This window comes from Lepisosteus platostomus, chromosome 25, assembly GCF_059453375.1.
Source record: "Lepisosteus platostomus isolate fLepPlt1 chromosome 25, fLepPlt1.hap1, whole genome shotgun sequence".
Lineage (NCBI taxonomy): Eukaryota > Metazoa > Chordata > Actinopteri > Semionotiformes > Lepisosteidae > Lepisosteus > Lepisosteus platostomus.
Window position 1 is genome coordinate 6,174,431 of NC_142635.1, and position 18,356 is coordinate 6,192,786.

The window sequence follows — 18,356 nt, forward strand, 5'->3', positions numbered from 1 at the left end:
CAGTTGTTTAGTTTGGATGTATTTTATTTACAAACAAGAATAAAACAAACATGAATACAGGGGCATTGAAACAAACATCCTGGTAGTGTTTTTTGCTATTGGATTATTTAATTTCCTGTCCACATTAGGTACCGTTTCTGTTCCTCCATCAAAGACCATGAAACCTGCATCCCATTTGGCTGCATTTCTGTGTGTTGTGTTTGATCGGATGTCAAAATTCATAATTATGTAAATCAAAACCCTGGAATTCCTTTCAGTTTAAAAAAAAACATTGAATACTAATATAGTGCATTGTCGTTGTTGTTTGAGGCAGTTCCGGCTCATTTTATGTTTTTAAAACTATAAATGCTGATCTAAATTTGTCAAAATGCACGTGGTCACTGTGCTGTGTGAAAAAAACTCCCGCCCAGTCTCAGCTTCAAGGACAGCCCTGGTCCTCGGACACATGTGCTCCCAAACACCGATGGGACATTATGTCAATGTGAAAAATATACAGACGAGAAGAGAAACTCCTGACCTCTGCAGGTCAGATCTCAGATCAGCAGATTCTGCAGCAAAGGATGTTAATAATAATTCCTTATACTTCTTTAGCACCTTTCTGGACACTCCACTCAAAGCTCTCCACAGGTCATGGGGATCCCCTCCACCCCCACCAGTGTGCAGCCCCACCTGGATGATGCCCCAGTCCTCTCTCCACACACCAGCTCTCAGTGGGGAGGAGAGCAGAGTGATGAAGCCAGTTCAGAGATGGGGATTATTAGGAGGCCATGACTGGTAAAGGCCAGGGATAAATTTGGCCAGGGCGCTATGGTAACACCCCTATTCTCTTCGAGAAACGCCCTGGGATTTTTAATGACCACAGAGAGTCAGGACCTCAGATTTACGTCCCATCCGAGGGATGGAATGCCCCCCAGGAAGGCAGGATCGGAGGCCCTGCGGGCCGTGGCTGCAATCTTCAGCCCTTGGCCTTGTCTAACCATCACGGAGGATCCGGCCACCCTAGAGCCCTGGCGCACTGTCTCTGACCCAGAGGGGTACCGAGGAGCTAAGCCCTTGCGGCCAACAGCAACAGGGCCCGAGGGATTACCGAAGTTCTATCGTGAAGATTCGGCCAGCGCCAATGTTGACAAAGTCCGGGTTCAAGTGCAAAGACTCCAGGGGGGTGGCTCCAGTCACTGCTGGCTGTTGATGTTCCTGGCGGCTCTGAGGGCCGACTTCATGGCGGTCTCGATCCAGGCGTGCGGGGTGGCGGTGTGCTCTCCGGCGAAGTGCACCCTCCTCTCGCTCTGGAACAGCAGGGAGGCGAAGTCCGTCTGCTGGTAGGGGGTGAAGATGGCGAACGCCCCCAGGCTGTAGGGGTCCGAGGCCCACTTCTTCACCTTCCCGCCGGTGCAGAGGGGCCGGATGAAGTCGCCGTGGATTTCCGCCAAGTCGCCGAGGGCCATGGCCAGCAGGTCCTCCTCGCTCATCCCCTCGAAGCGCGCCGCCTCGTCCGAGCAGGTGTAGGACGCCAGGATCGCGCCGCCCGAGGTGCCGTTGAAGCCGTGGCTGGGGTAGTAGATGAACCGAGAGGGGAGGTCCGTGATGGTCTTCCCTCCCCGGATGTGGTCGTCCTCCCAGAACCTCTTGCTGAAGCCCAGGATGACCTTGGTGGAGCCGGAGTAGTGCACCTGCCGCAGGGCTGCCATCTTCGGGGCCGACAGCGGCGGCTGGAAGTCCACGAACAGGGTGGCCTTGGCCGTGGCGGTCATCAGGACGTAGTCGGCGGTGATGTTCGTCCGGACCGCGGGGTTCCTCCTGTCCTCGAAGAAGACCGTCACGCCGCGCCGGTTCTGCCTGACGCGCGTCACCTTGGACTGCAGGAGGATGGTGCAGTTGAGGACTCGGTAGAAGGCGTTCGGCAGGTGGTCAAAGCCGCCGCTGATCTCGGAATACCTAGAACACGAGGGAGAGGAGACCAGATCTCAGCCGCGGTCAAGAAGGACAGTGCGTTCAGCACGTCGCACCAGTCGCTCTGCCGGTGAGATCCCGGTAGGCCCGCGGGCGTCCAGCACGTCGCACCAGTCGCTCTGCCGGTGAGATCCCGGCAGGCCCGCGGGCGTCCAGCACGTCGCACCAGTCGCTCTGCCGGTGAGATCCCGGCAGGCCCGCGGGCGTCCAGCACGTCGCACCAGTCGCTCTGCCGGTGAGATCCCGGCAGGCCCGCGGGCGTCCAGCACGTCGCACCAGTCGCTCTGCCGGTGAGATCCCAGCAGGCCCGCGGGCGTCCAGCACGTCGCACCAGTCGCTCTGCCGGTGAGATCCCGGCAGGCCCGCGGGTGTCCAGCACGTCGCACCAGTCGCTCTGCCGGTGAGATCCCGGCAGGCCCGCGGGCGTCCAGAGCGTCGCACCAGTCGCTCTGCCGGTGAGATCCCAGCAGGCCCGCGGGCGTCCAGCACGTCGCACCAGTCGCTCTGCTGGTGAACCCTCCCCCATCCCTCAACCCTCCACTGTTGTGATGGCAGGGGGACTCACGTGCTGTTGTCGTTAATGTCGGCCTGTATCATCAGCGTCTCGGTCAGCGCAGTGTAGAAGAAGCTCTCCACATTCAGAATGTCCCCAATCATCTGCAGTGCTCCCTGACTCAGGTTTCCCTCACGCTCCAGATATTCCTGCAGGAAACGAGGAGAGTTCAATCAGCCCTGTCTACTACCCCGGTTATCCATTGCAGAAAAACCCAGAGGAAGCAGCCTATCTCTGGTTCATAATCACAGAACCTCATTTACTTGCTTCATGCATTCGTGGTCGCTGGAAGTAGCACAGAAAACAAAGCAGGAACCTGCACTAAAAACTGCGAGCAAAAAATAAAGATAAGATTTCACATGAAGAGTGGTTTAAAATCTGCGAAGGTATGCATTCCCATTTATTGAGAGAGAGTTTTGCTGGAAAAATATTGTTAAATTCTTAATTACTCTGAAGCAGAAGGCACACCATATTGGGGAAAATTCTAAATGTTGTGAAACCCAAGAAGGTCATCTTTGGCGTATATTCTGGGAGTGCTCTAAAATAAGACCTTTCTGGGTCGATTTACATGGGGCCTTGGAAAACATATATTGAAAGAAATTTACCCTTTATATTCGAGGTTCTATATTTTGGCCAGTTGGATTTTCATTTAAGTACATTAAGCCTTTGAGGTCTGAATTTGCAGAGATACAGAATACCTGAAACTAGAATTAAGAATGTATATCAACATAATTTTTCCCCTCTTCATAGTCATAAAAGATGTATATATCTTCCATATTGTGAATGTATATAGTCCTGTTTAGAAGTAAAATAATTGTAAAATATTAAGAGAACAGATAAGAGTAGACTAAAGTTTCCTGTGTGATGTACAGTGGTAGATTTGTATTATAAAAGGATTGATGTGTAATGTCATCTGTATTTAAAATTGTGCTGTCTGTTTCTCGAAAATAAAAAAATAGAACCGTGAGCAGCCCTGAATACCAACCCTTGCCCAGATCCTGGCAAGAGTTTGGAAAATATAAGAAAGCAAAACAGAATAGTTTAAATAGGAGTGAGAGTCTACGACTTTCGTACACGACACTGCTGCTGTTGAACTGAATCAGCTCTTACTTTCACGGAATAGGCGTCGTACTTCTTCATAATCTTCTTACAGTCATAGTGGCTCTTCTTCAAGTCATCCCTGATCTGCAACAACAACAAAAAAGAGTTTGCAGGTGAAGATAACAACCTGTGTCAAAGCAATAGAAAAGCAGTGAGGATGTGAGAAGTAAGTCTGATACTATACGATGAGCATTTAGTTAAGTGTGCAAAGGAACAAGTAATGGGTTTACTCCAGGCTGAAAATAGAAGAAAGAAAACACAACGTTTCGGCTGTGGAGCCTTCTTCCTGAGCTACTTAAGTTAAGTGTGTTGTGCACTCATCGTAATCGGCATTAATAGGTAATAAGATTGTGCACTAATCGTAATCGGCATTAATAAGTAATAAGATTGTACACTAATCGTAATCGGTATTAATAACTACTAAGATTGTGCACTAATCATAATCGGCATTAATAAGTAATAAGATTGTGCACTAATCGTAATCGGCATTAATAAGTAATAAGATTGTGCACTAATCGTAATCGGCATTAATAGGTAATGAGATTGTGCACTAATCGTAATCAGTATTAATTAATACTAAGATTCGTGCATTAAGTTAATGCTCTAATCGATGACGTAACAGATAAGCCGGTAGGTTCCCGCCTGGTCTCCTGTGAAGGCTGGATGAACCCCGTTTATTAGCCAGGGGAAGAACGGGGTTTCCCTCGGTGTCGACCCCCCCCCCCCCCTCACCTTCCAGAGGGCCATGTCGAACAGCTGGGCGGCGCTCCTGCCCCTCTCCCGCGCACTCACGGGGTACCTCAGCACATCGGGGTTGTTCTCCACTGTGTACGTCTTGCTCTTCACCCCGTTGACATAGTAGTAGGTGTTGATGTCGTCCTGGAAGAACTTGTTGACTGGCACTCCCAGTTTCTCAATTATCGCCAGGAGAATCCTGCCAGAAGACAGAGATCTCTGCAGCTTAGTTGCCATTCTCAATGTTTTGAAGAACAAAGTATTTTGAATTATTTGACGTTGAATCACCGTTGTGCTCATTTCTGACTTTAAAAAAAGCTAGCTCCTGCTGCTTTAAAGAACCACGCGATCAGAACTGACACCAGAATCCTACAAGCGCGGCAGAACCTGAGGATGAAATAAAGTTCTATTTTCACATCAACACGATCCATTTTCAGCTCCTGCACAGATTATTCTGCCGACACAGAAACATACATTTTAGTATTGTGGAGTCAAACACTCTTGGACTTCTGCCCTGCCCAGCACAGTGGTCTCTGGGTCAGTATTCTGACCTCTAACCTGGTCAGGACAGTGGCCTCTGCCCTGGACAGTACAGTGATGTGGGGCCCTACCTGTGAAAGCTGGGTATCCTCATGGCCCCCAGTTCAGCATACCACCCACTCTTGTCCCTGTACGTCTCCACTCTGCCCCCGATGCGTTTGCTTGCTTCGATTATTGTCACCTGTTGGCGGCAGACAAATGGTTAATGCCCAGGCAGCGGTGCGAGACGAGCTTTGAGAAGGAGCGATGGATCAGGAAGGACAGAGCCATGGCTCCACGTGTGCATGCTGAGGTCACTAGTACACACTACCCGCCTTGAACAAACTCCAGTATGTCCAAAATTCGGCAGCCAGAATCCTGCCCAGGTCTAGTGCAAGTGGTCACATTACTCCTGTCCTGGAGTCCCTGCACTGGCTTCCTATCAGGTTTTGTGTCGACTTCAAAATCCTCCCCTCCTCGCAGTTTTCGCTCTTCTGATTCTGGTCTCCTGTCTGTCCCCCAAGCCCGTCTACACTCTGTCGGTGATAGGGCCTTCTCCTGCTGCACCCCAAAGCTCTGGAACTCTCTCCCTAAGGATTTCAGAGTCACCTTCTCTAAACACCTTCAAATCCAGACTCAAAACCTCCTTCTTTAGAAGAGCCTTTACTAAACTGGTTCTGTTTATACCCCTCTGCTCCTGCTGTATTCGGTACCTCCATTTGCTGTCTCCTTTCACTGTGTATTTTCACTGCATGTGTTGTGCATTTTTTATTGTTATTGTTGTCATTCTGCAAAGCGCTTTGAGAAGCCGCCTTTTAATAAATAAAATAAAGTTTTTTTATTATTACACACGACTCCTATATACATGGCTATCCGGTCGTCAGAGACTCACGCCCACGCCGAAGGGTGGCGGCCGCCTCACCTTGTGTCCCGCGTCTTCCAGAAGCTTGGCGGCGGTCAGTCCGGCCATGCCTGCGCCGACGATGGCGATGTGGCACGGGGTGCGTGCCCGGGGCAGCCCCCTGTGGACGATGTCCAGCAGCTCCTCGTAGTCGCTGTCCTGCAGACACTTGGCGAGGGGGTCCCCGGCGTCGTGCTGGAGCGCGCCGGTCAGGGCCGCACAGGCGGCTAGCAGCCCTGCAGACACGAGGACACACAGGGCAGGCGGTCACCGCACGTCCAGTCCAGGAACTGGACAACGAGATCATGTTCCTCCGTCGGAAAGCAGGGGCCACAGGAAAGGGGTGAAGGCTCACTCTGGGGTGATGTGAATAGTGGAGTCCCCCAGGGATCTGTACTAGGACCACTATTCTTCCTAATTTACATCAGTGATCTGGACTCCAGAACAGCCTGGAGACTAGTCCGTTCTGCAGATGACAGCAAGTTCAGATCAGTGAGCAGCACGGGAAATTCAGCAAGGCGTGGGTCACATTCCCTGCTGGGCAAACTGTAGACCCCGGTGAGCCATTGCACGCAGGTCATAAAAATGGACATTCTAAATCCAAAATGGGAAAGGCTGAGCTAGGAGAGGCTACTTATGAAAAAGACTTGACGTCGACCTGTCATTTCTTCTAGGAAATGTGGGGAATCAACTAAACAGAAATAAAATGCCAGGATATATACTGTAGTTAAAGGTGTGGCGTTTAAATCAAGGGAGGTTATGTCAAAATTGTATAGTAAGTCTAGTAAAGTCTCATCTGGAGTACAAATTTTATTGTATGATAGAAAATATCTCACTCTGTCCCGGTCGGTATGTTGACCTCTAACCTGCTCAGGACAGTGGCTTCTGTCCCGGTCAGTATTCTGACCTCTAATCTGCTCAGGACAGTGACCTCTGTCCTTCTCTATACAGCGGTGCTCTGGAATAAATCCAGGGTTTAAGGAATCCCCGACTCATTATGGGCTGAAAGAACTGACCCTCTTGAGTCTTGAACGGAGATTGAAGGGGTTTACAGAGGGCTCAAAACACTGCCAGTCAGCCCAGCGGACGTCTTCTGAATGAACAGCGAAACAGAAACCAGGGGACACGGGCAGAAGCGTTTAAAAGCGAGAACGGGAGGAACAAGCAAGCTACACCCAGCCGTAAGGCTGAAGGGTTTCCTTCGGGAAAGGACTGGAGGAGACCCTGGGATCAACTAGTCTCTACCAGCCAGACGGGCTACACGGGCCGAGCCCCCTCCACACACACACACTCACTCTCTTAAAGAAAGGCACAAATGACACTCTCAAGGAAAACCAAGACAGAAGGGAAAAGACACAAGAGAGCGTCTTCTTCATCGTCGGACGTTGTCGGTTCCCCTTCTCTCAAACAGGAAAAGGGCTCCGTTCGCCTCCGAACAGCAGGTTCAGGGTCCGCTGCTTTGTAAAAACTAAAATCACAAACCCGAATCTGTTCCACCGCGTGATTAATATTTTCCTTCTTTTAAACGGAACGGTTTCGGGTATTGGGTATATAAACGGCATCCACCTTAACTAGAAAACATTTTTTTCCAAACAGTCCCTGGAGGACACGGACCGTTTGAAGCTCTTTACCCAAGCCGTGAAATGACGTAGAAAGTGCTTTAAAAAGGCGAAATATATTATTCAAATTAAAAAAAAAAACCAATGTGATTTGTAACGCGATCTGCCTCTGATTATTATAAATAGAATCTGATTACATACATTCCCTGTGCCACAAAGAGCCACTTCGGAGAAACCCTATCTTGTTAATTGAATTAAACGCACAAACCCGGTAACTAGTGATTTTCGTCTGAACAATTCTGAGGAGCCTCGGGGATTCCAGCACTTTCTCTTTTCTTAGACAGCTCGTCAAACCCGACAACGTCCAGTAGGTATTCTGGTTCACACGCACGGGCATCAATAAAAAAAATCCCCAGTCCTTTCCTGGAGTAACACAGACCTGTCTGAGACATCTTACAAGCCTGGTTCAAATTAAAGGATTGTCTCAGCCTTTCGAGTTACTAACACTGGCTACCGCTTTTAAAAAGCTGTTCTTCTATATATATATTTTAAAAAGCTTTCGGTCGCCTGAGCGGGAAACAGCTCGACGGGCTCCTGGCGAACCTGAGCGCACCTGGCTCGGCGCGCTCCTCTGCCACCAACCCCACCACCACGAGCTGGGACCTGTTGGCCAGCAGGGGCTCGCTGTCCACCCCGGCCAGTCACCGGCGGCTTTGGCCGTAAATAGCCGCTGTGTGGCTCCCAGAGCAAAACAATTACCCGTCGTTTTGTTTTCCCACGTAAAAAACTCCCGAGAGTTCAGCCCTGATTGTATCGATTAATCAAGTATTAGCCCGAACACACCCGCCCAACGGCTGCTCAATGTCCGTAAAGGGTGCCGGGTTAGACGTCTTAGACTCGCGTCTTAGACTTAGTTGCGCTGCTTTAGAAACGGTGCATCTACAGCGAGGAGGACTGGAACGCAGCATGGAAAAAAGAACATTTATCAAAACGGCATTAAAGTTTATATTAAAGCGTTTTTTTTAAGTTTATAGTTCAATGCAATTGGCCGGTGCCGTCTGAGATCAGAGTGACTCAAACGGAAAGACGGATTTTTATCACAGATTCACGTGGGTTCATTCCGGCATTCTTAACGTTAAGAATATTTTCAGACAAAAGTCTTCTACGATAACTCCCTTCCTACAAACCTCATTCAGCCCCACTTCACTTAGTCCAGTATCCGAAACAGGAAGAGAGGCGATATCTACGGATCAAGACATCTTTCACTCACAAATCGTTCTGTTCCCGAGCATCTCCTCCCGGCTCTTGAGGCGGTTGTGGTACTGCGCGTCTCCGAAGCTGATCATTTATAGTCTGGAGATGGTGGAAAGGAAACCGAAAGTTATCACAGCCATCTCGAAACCAAGGCTGGTATAGCAGACAAGTGGAATTTTATAAAAGGGATTGGTTTAGGGCTTATAGTAAAATCACGGTATTCCCCCAAACCTGCGTGGATAGTGTAATCGGATTGTCACGGGATTCATTACACGGAAGGGAGGCTCGTGTTCTTTGTGCTGGAGAAATATTCCCACTTGGGCTTTCCGAAAGAAATAGGATGTAGAAGAAAAACAAGTCAAAGAACAAAGAAAAGAAAGTTCCGGCTGTGGAGCCTTCTAGGATAGAAGAGAACCGTCGTACAGTACGTGCTTGCGTGTTTATCTATGCGTCTATAGTATACGCCTTGTTTGCAAGCCTAGCATTTATTACACGTTGTAAAGTGCTAACAATTATGTGCACTACTTTAAAAGCCCCTGTAGATCACACAACACATTTTCAAGTACTCAATGGTGAATGGCTCAGTATTTTCTTCTTGTATAAACAATAATAATTTCTTGCACTTATATAGCTCTTTTCTGGACACTCCACTCAAAGCTCTTGCCAGGTCATGGGGAATACCACTATCACCACCAGTGTGCAGCCCCACCCGGACAAATCACTCATTTGTCTTTGGTTTCTCCATATTTAAGCTCCAAGAGGAAAGTGGCGTTTTAATCCGAAAGGCGCCTGAATGACAAGTTTGTAAGAGAAGAACAGCTGAGCTCGCTCCTACACTGCACGTAGAGCACGTAACCACAGCTCAGAGCCTGAGTCCACAGCTGGAGGGGAGAGAATCTCCCTCCTGGTGTTCACGTGAAAGTGACTCACCGGCCAGAAAAAAAAAGGACGAGGAAAATCCCCAGATCCTCTTTTCGGCTTTTTGGAAGTCCCATCCAGGCTGGTGCCGGTCCTCACTGTACACGAGCTATGCAAGAACATGCAGCACCTTTTTCCCCCCCGCAAAAAAACCCCAAACTGTCTGTAGGAAGAGATGGGGCGCCTTGTAACACCCCACCGAATTCCACTGTGGGCAACACGTCTGTCAGTGCGGTTCTGTGAGAGCAAAAATCAACTGCCAAGGTTTCGCAAACCAGAAAGAGACCACATCACGGCGCTTGGTGGGGCGGTATGGTCAAGCCTGAGAACGCACAGCTCCTTTGCTCGAGACGGTCCTTGGGGGCCAGCGCCGAACTTCGTCGTCCCACTTGGGGTCACGGCTTGAACAACAGACAGGGCTTTTAAAAACAGGGGGATTCTAAAATCTGCTGCGTGACTTTAAAAAAAAAAAGAACAGTTCAAATACTCTGCCGTTGTCAGATTTCTAGTGTCTATTTGCAGACTTATCAGAAACAAAGGGAAAAAAAATAAACACCGACAACAGTTGCGAGTTACTTCTACATTAGAATTTTATTGATTTCAGTTGTTCTTCTATTAAAAACAAGGTCCTATGCAAAACGAAAAACAGCGCTGTCCTTCATTCCCAGGAAACTCACCATCCTAAACCTTCCCTCACTGTCGGCTCTAAACACAAGGAGTAAAAGTGTCCGAAGCACACTCAACGGTTTACAGAAGGGATACTGCTTTATCATGGGAATAGCCTTCCTAGCAGAGACAAACACTTCCTTGAAACTCCCACCCCAGTCCACTAACTCCGTGTCACCCGCCTGGACGCTGCTGTTCTGGCCTCACGTCGAGCAGGACCACAGGCCCGACAGGAAGGGCAATTCCAGAGATTCCGAGAAGGTGGATCAGAACCCAGGAATGGGTCGCCTGACTGGTCCGGCAGCTCGCACGCGTTAGACACCCCCTCAGGCCCTGCCATTTTAAAAGCACCCACATGTCGAGCCTAAGAATGGGACACCCTGCCTAAAAAAAACATTTATCATTATTCTCCGACAGCAAAAGAATTCATTCTGCATCTGTCGCCACGAATTCCTAACATACATAAAAACTGAACATACCTGTACTTCCTTTCCTACACGTAAGACAAACAAGATGAGCCCTTTTCCAAGAAAAGCCCTCCTCTACCAGAATCAGAGCAATGCCGTCTTGCAGTCACACGACAGATTTCATCACCTACATGTTTTCAAATATGAAGGTGGAAGCTGATGAAGTTAAAGCAGTTTAAATCATCATTTAAAAAAAAAATACTCATGCATTAGCAAATTAACACAAAAAAATTATGAAGCTAGCTAGAGCTAGCGAACTTGTACCATCACGTTTGTAAACAATGCTTATATACCCTTGCCTTCCATGTCCATTGAAATCTGAACAAAACAACATGGAAAAGCACAGAATATAGATTGAACAATGCACACGTCTTAAAAACAAAATCTCAAAATTTATAGGTCACTGTTAAATCATTGCACAGACCAGTCACGCTTGACATAAATCAAAACGCGTTTTCACATGTCTATTTATTCTTTAAAATTAAATCCAAGAAAAACCGCTCTGCTCTTTGGAAGTGTAACAGAAGCCCCCGGCATGGTACACTGGCCTCAGATTGTTCCCTATTTCCCAGAGACATAGGGAGAGGTGACACAGGAAAGATGGGCAGTGACAGCAGGTGTCCATCATGATCTGAGAGCTGCTGAAACCTGCTGTTCGACTGTCCCCGATCGGAGACCCTCTGCGTGGGGCGGAGGAAGGGGCCGAAATCCATCCGTTCTCAAAGCCCGAAACCAATCCCCAACGTCCGCAAGGATTCCATTCCGCAAGTCTTTACAGAATCCCGATTTCCCCACAAGGTCTGAAGCAACTTCCTCGCAGCCATGGCGTGAACACGACGAGACGGTTTCAGAACTTTCTCATCCAGTCGAACGGTTTCATTTACTTATCTCCTGAAGGGCCATTCTCCCATCCGAACGACTCCCAGATGCGGCACTAAAAATGTACGGTCCAGTAAATTAAACATTGGACAGAGAGTTACCTTTAGAGAATTAATACTGTGCTGCTCAGTCATTAAAAGACACGGACTGTTGTGAGAAAGTGAGACGGATGGTTCGATACATGTTTGTTGTGTGCTGAGCAGAAACTTTCTAGGATTGATCATTTCAATACGGGGCCTTTGGGAGGTAAAAAAACTGTTACGCCGGATATAAACCACGTAATTTCCCATGTCTGGTGAAATTCCCGACGTGACACCCTACGTCCGGTCAAACTCCTGGTATGGCGAGACCCAGGGAGAGGTTGAAAGTGGGTACCTGAAGGGGTTTCTAGTTTAAGCCGGACCTCAGCTACAGAGCCCACCTACTGTAGGTAAAGCAACTCCTCGCTGTGAATTCTTGTTGAGCTAGAGGAATTTATGCAAAGTGCATAGTAGCCTATGAAGGACGCAGACACGCAGACACGCAGACACGCAGACACGCAGACACGCAGACACGCAGACACGCAGACAGGCAGACAGGCAGACAGGCAGACAGGCAGACAGGCAGACAGGCAGACAGGCAGACAGGCAGACAGGCAGACAGGCAGACACGCAGACACGCAGACACGCAGACACGCAGCCAGACAGCCAGACAGCCAGACAGCCAGACAGCCAGACAGCCAGACAGCCTTGCGGAGGCCCTAAGCGCTGTGGCAGTGCATGTGCTTGCGCAGGCCCCAGCCCTGGGTGAACTTCTTCCCGCAGACGGTGCAGACGAAAGGGGTGACCCCCGTGTGCAGGCGCATGTGGATCTGCAGCCCCCCGCACTCCTTGAAGTCCTTGCCGCACTCGTTGCAGTGGTAGGGCTTGATGCCCGTGTGGATGCGCTGGTGGACCTTCAGGGAGTTGACGTGCCCGAAGCGCCGCCCGCACTCGCTGCAGCTGTAGGGGGTCTCGCCCGTGTGCACCTGCGTGTGCGTCCGCAGCGCGCCCCGGGCCATGAAGGTCTTCCCGCACTCCGTGCACTGGAAGGGCCTCTCGCCGGTGTGCAGGCGCTGGTGCACGACCAGGCTGCCCCTGCGGGTGAAGCTCTTGCCGCACTGGGTGCACAGGAAGGCCTTCTGCTCCTGGCGGGTGCACTTGTGCACCTTGAGGAAGTGCTGCAGGGCGAAGGACTTGCCGCAGTGCTTGCAGGTGTAGTTCTTGGCCTCGTGCTGGGCCATGTGGGCCCGCAGGTCGGCCGCCCCGCTGAACACACTCCCGCACTCCAGGCAGCTGAAGGTGCCCTGGGACCTGTGCATGCGCTGGTGGGTGCGCAGGTGGGAGAGCTGCTTGAAGCGCTTGCGGCAGCGCCGGCACTCGAAGGGGGTCTCCTCGGAGTGGGCCTGCCGGTGGCAGGTGAGGTACTGCTTCCGGGCGAAGCTCTTCCCGCAGACCTCGCAGCTGAAGCTGGCCGGGGGGGGCGCGGGCTCGGCCTGGCCGCCGGCTGCGGGCGGCGGCGGGGTGGGTGCCGACGCGTCCCGGGCGGCCGCCGGCGGGCAAGCAGCCGGAGACGCGGCGGCCTCGCGGCTCTCGGGCCTCTGCTCCTGCCTCCCCCTCCTGTTGCAGCTCGGACCCCCCGCGGGCGCCCCCCCGCCGCCGCCGGCACGCGGGCCGCCCCCCTTCGCCCTCGCTGCTGCCGGAGCTGCTGGGAGAAACAAACCGAGATTTACCTCCGACGCCCCTAGACCAAGACACCACCAGATCACTTCGCCTGTGTGGTTATCCCCTGGTGGGATGTTTCAGATGCGCAAACATTGACCAGGAGGACTACAACCATTTGAGGCTGGAATTTAATAATAATAACATCACTTTATTAACCCTGTACAATTTCTTGCATTAGGAATGATCTTTTCGCAGACCCCAGCTTGCTCTCCATGAGACACACAGACAGGGAGAGAAGCTGGGGGTCAGAGCGCAGGGTCAGCCATTGTACAGCGCCCCTGGAGCAGCTGGGGTTAAGGGCCTCACTCAGGGGCCCAAGGGAGTAGGATTCCTCTGCCAGCTGCAGGATTTGAATTGGCAACCTTCCAGCCACAGGCGCAGATCCTGAGCCTCGCTATTTGACTCGCTAGATGAAAACACAATAGCTGAGCAGACAAGAACAGCTACCCCACGAAACTAAGCCTTCTGACTCGTCTAGTGTTACCAGTGCCTTACTGGCCAGCCTTCCGCACGCAGAAAACCCGGCGAGTGTCGGACTCCCAGCGGGGAGCTCCGCGGACTTACGGCTTCTCCTCGAGTTCTGTCTCGGTTGCTTCCTCTCCTGCCTCTTCCTCCGCCTCGTGCCCTTCGGCCAGCTGCGCCTCTCCTTCGCCGCCGTCCCCCGGCGGGGGGCCTCCGGCGCGTCCTGCTGCTGCTGCTGCTCGCCCGGGGCGGCCTCCACCGTCCCCTCCTGCGCCTGGCCTTCAGGCGGGGGACCTCCGTCCGGCTGTCCAGGCGGCTCCTGCGACGCGGCCCCATCCCGCCCGCCTGCGCCGCCTGGGGGCGGGTGCTGCGCCCCCCCCGCGGGCCTGCTGTCGCCCTTCTCCTGGCCGCCCGGCGTCCGGCTCTGGCCGGGCCCCGCGGGCTCCTCCTCTTTGACCTGCACGGCGCCCGGCTGGGGGAGCACCCTGACGAAGCTGACCGAATGGAGCTCGGTGATGTCCACGTCCAGGCTCTCCAGCTTGAGCCCGTCTTGCCCGGCGCCGTCCGCGCCCTGGGGGAAGAGCGTCACGGCCAGCTCCGAATCCTCCTGCTTGACGCGGGCCGGATCGGAACCGGCCCGCGCCCCCTTAGCCTGGCGACGGCCTTCTCCCAGCGGCGCGGGCTCCGGGCGAACGGCCGCGTGGCTGGCCTCACCCCTCGGCGAGGACACCCCAGACACCCCAGGGGCGTCCTGCAGCGCTGGCGAGATCTCCATCTGGGCACGGTCGGGAAGATTATCAGGCCTCGCCTTTTCTGCGCCTGGTGTACATCGAGAAGGACAGAAAACCCCCATGAAGTCTCATTCATGTTCACATAGCACTCAAGTCACATTGCCCTCCTACCCCTGTCCCCAAGTCCGACACAAGAGCTCAGTGTAGGCATCATGCTTTTCAATAGGACAAGCAATAGGTTTATTCCGTGCTGAAAAGAGAAGACGGAAAACACAACGTTTTGGCTGTGAAGCCTTCTTCAGATGTGAGAAAGACAGGGCAGACAGCAAAGATTAAACAGCACAGGAGAACAGAAGCTGGGAGAGGGGGAGAGGCAGAGAGGCCACCCAGGAAGTGCAAAGTGGAGAGGTTCCTTTGCAGACTACGCATGCCGACGCAGCTACCCGCCTGAGCTACTTCTACCCCTACTTCTGCTGCGACCCACTGTTCCTTCCTTTAAATCTTTTTCTAGATCTCTTCGTCGTTCCTCCTCCTCTCTGGGCCACTTGCCCCCTTCTCTCCCTAAACCAGCATTCCGTCTCTTCACCGCGATCTGTGCCGAGACTGGGCTTTCTCACCACCTCCCACTCCTTCACAGATGCCGTCGTTATAAGATCGTTCCTAAAGGATTGAGCTCTGTGTAAGAGAGAATTTCCCTTCCCTGGCATGGAGACCAAACCCAGCTCTTCACAGAGGCCTTACAGAAGCACTGGAAACGCCAGGCACAGCGCAGAATTAAAAACCTGAAGCTTCCTTATGCCACAGGAGAGCGCTCATTTTGCCTCTCGCAAATGCCTTGTCCTGAGAAAGCCAGAAATCGGTTCAAAGGCAGACAGCTGGGGAGCCCAAAACTGATATACGCGTGGATATGCAATAAAATGAAACTGACTGATCTGGCATTAAAATTCTGCCATCGCAGGGGTTTAAAGGCCTTTCAAAGAGCGAACTGTCAATAATGGCAGGACAGCTGTACGGATTAGAAAAGCTTGCGCTTTAGATACAAAGCCGGAATTTCTCTCAACAAACTCTGAGCAAGTGACAGATTCCACTGAAAGAAGCAGCACTGACAGGAAGTTTTTCTTCCCCTTTTTCGGTGGGATTACGTCAAGGGGATCTTTTATAGCGTGCGCCTGGGGGGGGAGGTGAGGACCTGGCACGTGTGCCCCTTCAAGCTGGCGGGATGCTGGTGACATCACACCAAGCTCCACCGTGAGGCAAACCAGATGCAGCCTGGGCTACCGCTAGAGACATTCTGAACAACTCGACACCAGCAGAGAGGCGAGACAACCCGGCCTTTGGTCACAAAACAGCACGCCGCCAACCAGCTGGGTGTCAGAAGAGCCGCACCCGGCGGGAATTTCCAGACCACGCCGACCCCCGACAGCTGGAGATCTCGCCTTGGGAAACAGGGACATCACACCGGAGCCACCAAGCCATTAATACAGCAGGTGCAGTATCTCTCAAACACAGCAGGGGGCTGTACAGCCTGACCAGGCTGCAAAGGAACAAGTAAAGGTTTATTCCACGCTGAAGCCGAAACGTTGCGTCTCCTTTCAGCATGGAACCTCTACTGAAACGTCAAAGTGGGAAGCCTTTGACTGATCTCCTTTTTGCCTTTGACAAGACTCGTTTTAAAAAGACTACAAATACACTTTTTCAAAAAAAAGACCATGTCCCCTTTCTCTCTCCTTCTTTAAAGAAACCGTATATAAAAAAAAAAACAGAAGAATGCCCTCCTTAATCCTAGGGCACCAGGATTATCTTTTATTATTCCGACTGCATCGGTTTCAACCCAGCAGGACACGAACACCACACTCCTCACCCTCCACCACGGCGTCCATCCTCTCCAGCCCGCAGATGCAGGAGGTGTCGCTGCTCACGCTGTCGCTCAGCCGGAAGAACAACTCCTCGTGGTCGCGGGCCACCTCCTCGGGCACCAGGACCAGCGGGCACTGGAACTTCTTGTGGATTTCCTGCATCGGGTCTCCCGTGGGCCGGCCGGCCGCGCCGCGGGGAGAGGCCGCCCCGGGGCCCGCTCGGTGCTCCCCGGGCTCCCTCCGCAGGGCCGCCCCCTCGGGGGCCTTGGGCCGGCCGGCCGAGGCGTCCAGCTGCTCCCGCAGCCGCTCGATCTCCCGCTCGCGCTCGGACAGCCGGCGGCGCACGAGGCGGGAGATGTCGGTCACCAGGGCGTCGACGGCGGACCGCAAGGCGCGCTGCACGGCCAGGGCCAGCTCGTCCTCCAGGGTCGCCTCGGGGCCCCCGGTGTCCATCTTCGGGTCAAAGGGTCAGCCCGTCCGGCTGCCGGGGGCAGAAACGGCGCTTTCAGAGACGGACGGGCCCTTATCGCATGCTTACTCAAACCGACAAAAACTGAACTACCGTTTAAGCTCACGTCCTAACTCGGCCTTTAAAACAGCTTATTCCCGCGACGAAGACCAATTCCAGCCGAGCCGAGCGAGTTGCACACAAAGCACTGGCACAGCGGCAGCCAGCTCATGTGTTACAGAGTAAAGACCATCGGGGGTTTCCGGCGTGCAGACAAAAGCTCCGTCTCTCCCCCCGGCCAACACGGCTGCCGAAGAGCTTCTCCGCACGCCAGGGAAACGAAATTATTGCCAACATGCCCGGCTGGCGCGACTCGGTTAACCCTGAAACTTTTTTTAAAAAACTCATGCGTGCTGGCAGGCTGCGTGACGAGCCCACGGTTTGCTGAAGACCCTCCTGTCGAAATACACGAACAACGGTTTAACGCCACGCATTCGCAGTTACATAGGTCATCTTCCATCCAATACCCACCGGTTGCTCGACAGCCCGTTTTTAACCCAAAGTCCAAATATCTCAAACTCAGACCCACACGCCGCCGTTACCTCCATCACAGGATAAAACTGGACATTTTTCCTCGCTGCCCCCAGCGCAACATGCTGGAGTTTCAAAGAAGAGGCACACTGTAGCTCGTCATCTCTTCTACAGCCGCCCCTAGTGGAAGTGGAGGTCTTATTGCATGTTGATTTTTTTAAAAGCGACCAGTGTTCTCCACTCCGATGTAGCCCCAGTATGCGGTACAGTGATATGGATACCAAGGATACGATTATCTTCTAGCACGGCACACAAATGGTGACCAACCTCCTCTCTCCTACTACACCATTGTCGTAGTTGACCCGAGCTGTCCAGCCCCGATCCTGCAGGGCTGGTGAAGTGAGCTAAGATTTTCTAGGTCTAGCTTTTTAAAGAATGCTAAATACATTTTGGGGCATTTGTTTTTTTATCTTTATACGATAAAAAGGTCAATTTCTCTTCTCTGGGTTTTGAAAGAGAGGACAGAGACCCAAGCCAGAATGAGTAAAGATGTCTTTTACTTACTACAGACTAGCGAAAACTAAAACCAGACACTTTTTCCATCCGGAGTCTCCTAGCCCCGTGAAGTTGACCTCCCACAAACAGCACTAACGAATGCGGTGGGTTTCATCGTTTGTGCTGTTGAAAATAGCGTTTGTGCCGCTTTCATTCCCGAGATATAGCGCCTTTGTTTCCCGGGGGTGTGATGCCCCCCTACAACGACGCTGGAGACCCAAACCGGTCTGAATTTTTAGTGCTGCGTTCGTGTCGCTTTGTGCCGTTTGAAAGGAGCTCCGGGGTTGCTTTCGTTGCCAAGATACAGATCCTTATTTTGGGGGAGAAATCACATGATCAGGTACAACGAACTGGGAAGTTCAGGCACCGAATTACTGGATTCTGGGATAACGATGTTTGCAGTTTTGTTTCTCTGCTCGTGTCGTGAGCTTTTGCATTTAATACTAATATTTTCTGTGCGGTTGAGTGGGCGGAAACATTAAATTTTGTCTCCGATATCATACTTTCATCAGAAAAGTTGCCATTTCAG

At 52.0% G+C, this 18,356-nt stretch overlaps 2 protein-coding genes across 6 annotated transcripts; both read right to left on the reverse strand.

Annotated features, from left to right (window-relative positions):
- Positions 1-3: 3 nt before the first annotated feature.
- Positions 4-8,697, reverse strand: il4i1 (interleukin 4 induced 1). Of its 2 annotated transcripts, none has more exons than XM_088619479.1 (7): positions 8,589-8,697; positions 5,781-5,995; positions 4,951-5,060; positions 4,337-4,538; positions 3,614-3,688; positions 2,516-2,652; positions 4-1,935 (listed from the first exon to the last, which is right to left on the reverse strand). In XM_088619479.1, the coding sequence occupies exons 1-7, from the start codon at positions 8,662-8,664 to the stop codon at positions 1,173-1,175; spliced, it is 1,578 nt and encodes a 525-aa protein (XP_088475605.1). In that variant the 5' UTR covers positions 8,665-8,697; the 3' UTR covers positions 4-1,172. The 2 variants fall into 2 exon arrangements, with proteins under 2 accessions (XP_088475605.1, XP_088475606.1); XM_088619480.1 differs by having other exon boundaries at positions 8,506-8,621.
- A 1,358-nt stretch (positions 8,698-10,055) lies between these two features.
- LOC148640966 (uncharacterized) lies at positions 10,056-17,436 on the reverse strand. Of its 4 annotated transcripts, XM_088619463.1 has the most exons (5): positions 17,273-17,431; positions 16,299-16,774; positions 13,809-14,525; positions 12,229-13,227; positions 10,056-12,072 (listed from the first exon to the last, which is right to left on the reverse strand). In XM_088619463.1, the coding sequence occupies exons 2-4, from the start codon at positions 16,744-16,746 to the stop codon at positions 12,242-12,244; spliced, it is 2,151 nt and encodes a 716-aa protein (XP_088475589.1). In that variant the 5' UTR covers positions 16,747-16,774; positions 17,273-17,431; the 3' UTR covers positions 10,056-12,072; positions 12,229-12,241. The 4 variants fall into 4 exon arrangements, with proteins under 4 accessions (XP_088475589.1, XP_088475590.1, XP_088475591.1 ...); XM_088619464.1 differs by having other exon boundaries at positions 10,056-13,227; positions 17,344-17,436; XM_088619465.1 differs by having other exon boundaries at positions 10,056-13,224.
- Between the last annotated feature and the right edge of the window lie 920 nt (positions 17,437-18,356).

Bases quoted from the DNA above. Each gene is read 5' to 3' on its own strand.
- il4i1 (XM_088619479.1), bottom strand. From the start codon at position 8,664: ATGATCAGCTTCGGAGACGCGCAGTACCACAACCGCCTCAAGAGCCGG. The intron at 5,996-8,588 runs GTGAGTGAAAGA...TCGTGTCTGCAG, and splicing joins GCTCGGGAACAGAACGATTT to GGCTGCTAGCCGCCTGTGCG. The intron at 2,653-3,613 runs GTAAGAGCTGAT...CGTTTCCTGCAG, and splicing joins ACGACGCCTATTCCGTGAAA to GAATATCTGGAGCGTGAGGG.
- LOC148640966 (XM_088619464.1), bottom strand. From the start codon at position 16,746: ATGGACACCGGGGGCCCCGAGGCGACCCTGGAGGACGAGCTGGCCCTG. The intron at 14,526-16,298 runs GTGAGGAGTGTG...GATGTACACCAG, and splicing joins GATGGACGCCGTGGTGGAGG to GCGCAGAAAAGGCGAGGCCT. The intron at 13,228-13,808 runs GTAAGTCCGCGG...TGTTTCTCCCAG, and splicing joins ACAGAACTCGAGGAGAAGCC to CAGCTCCGGCAGCAGCGAGG.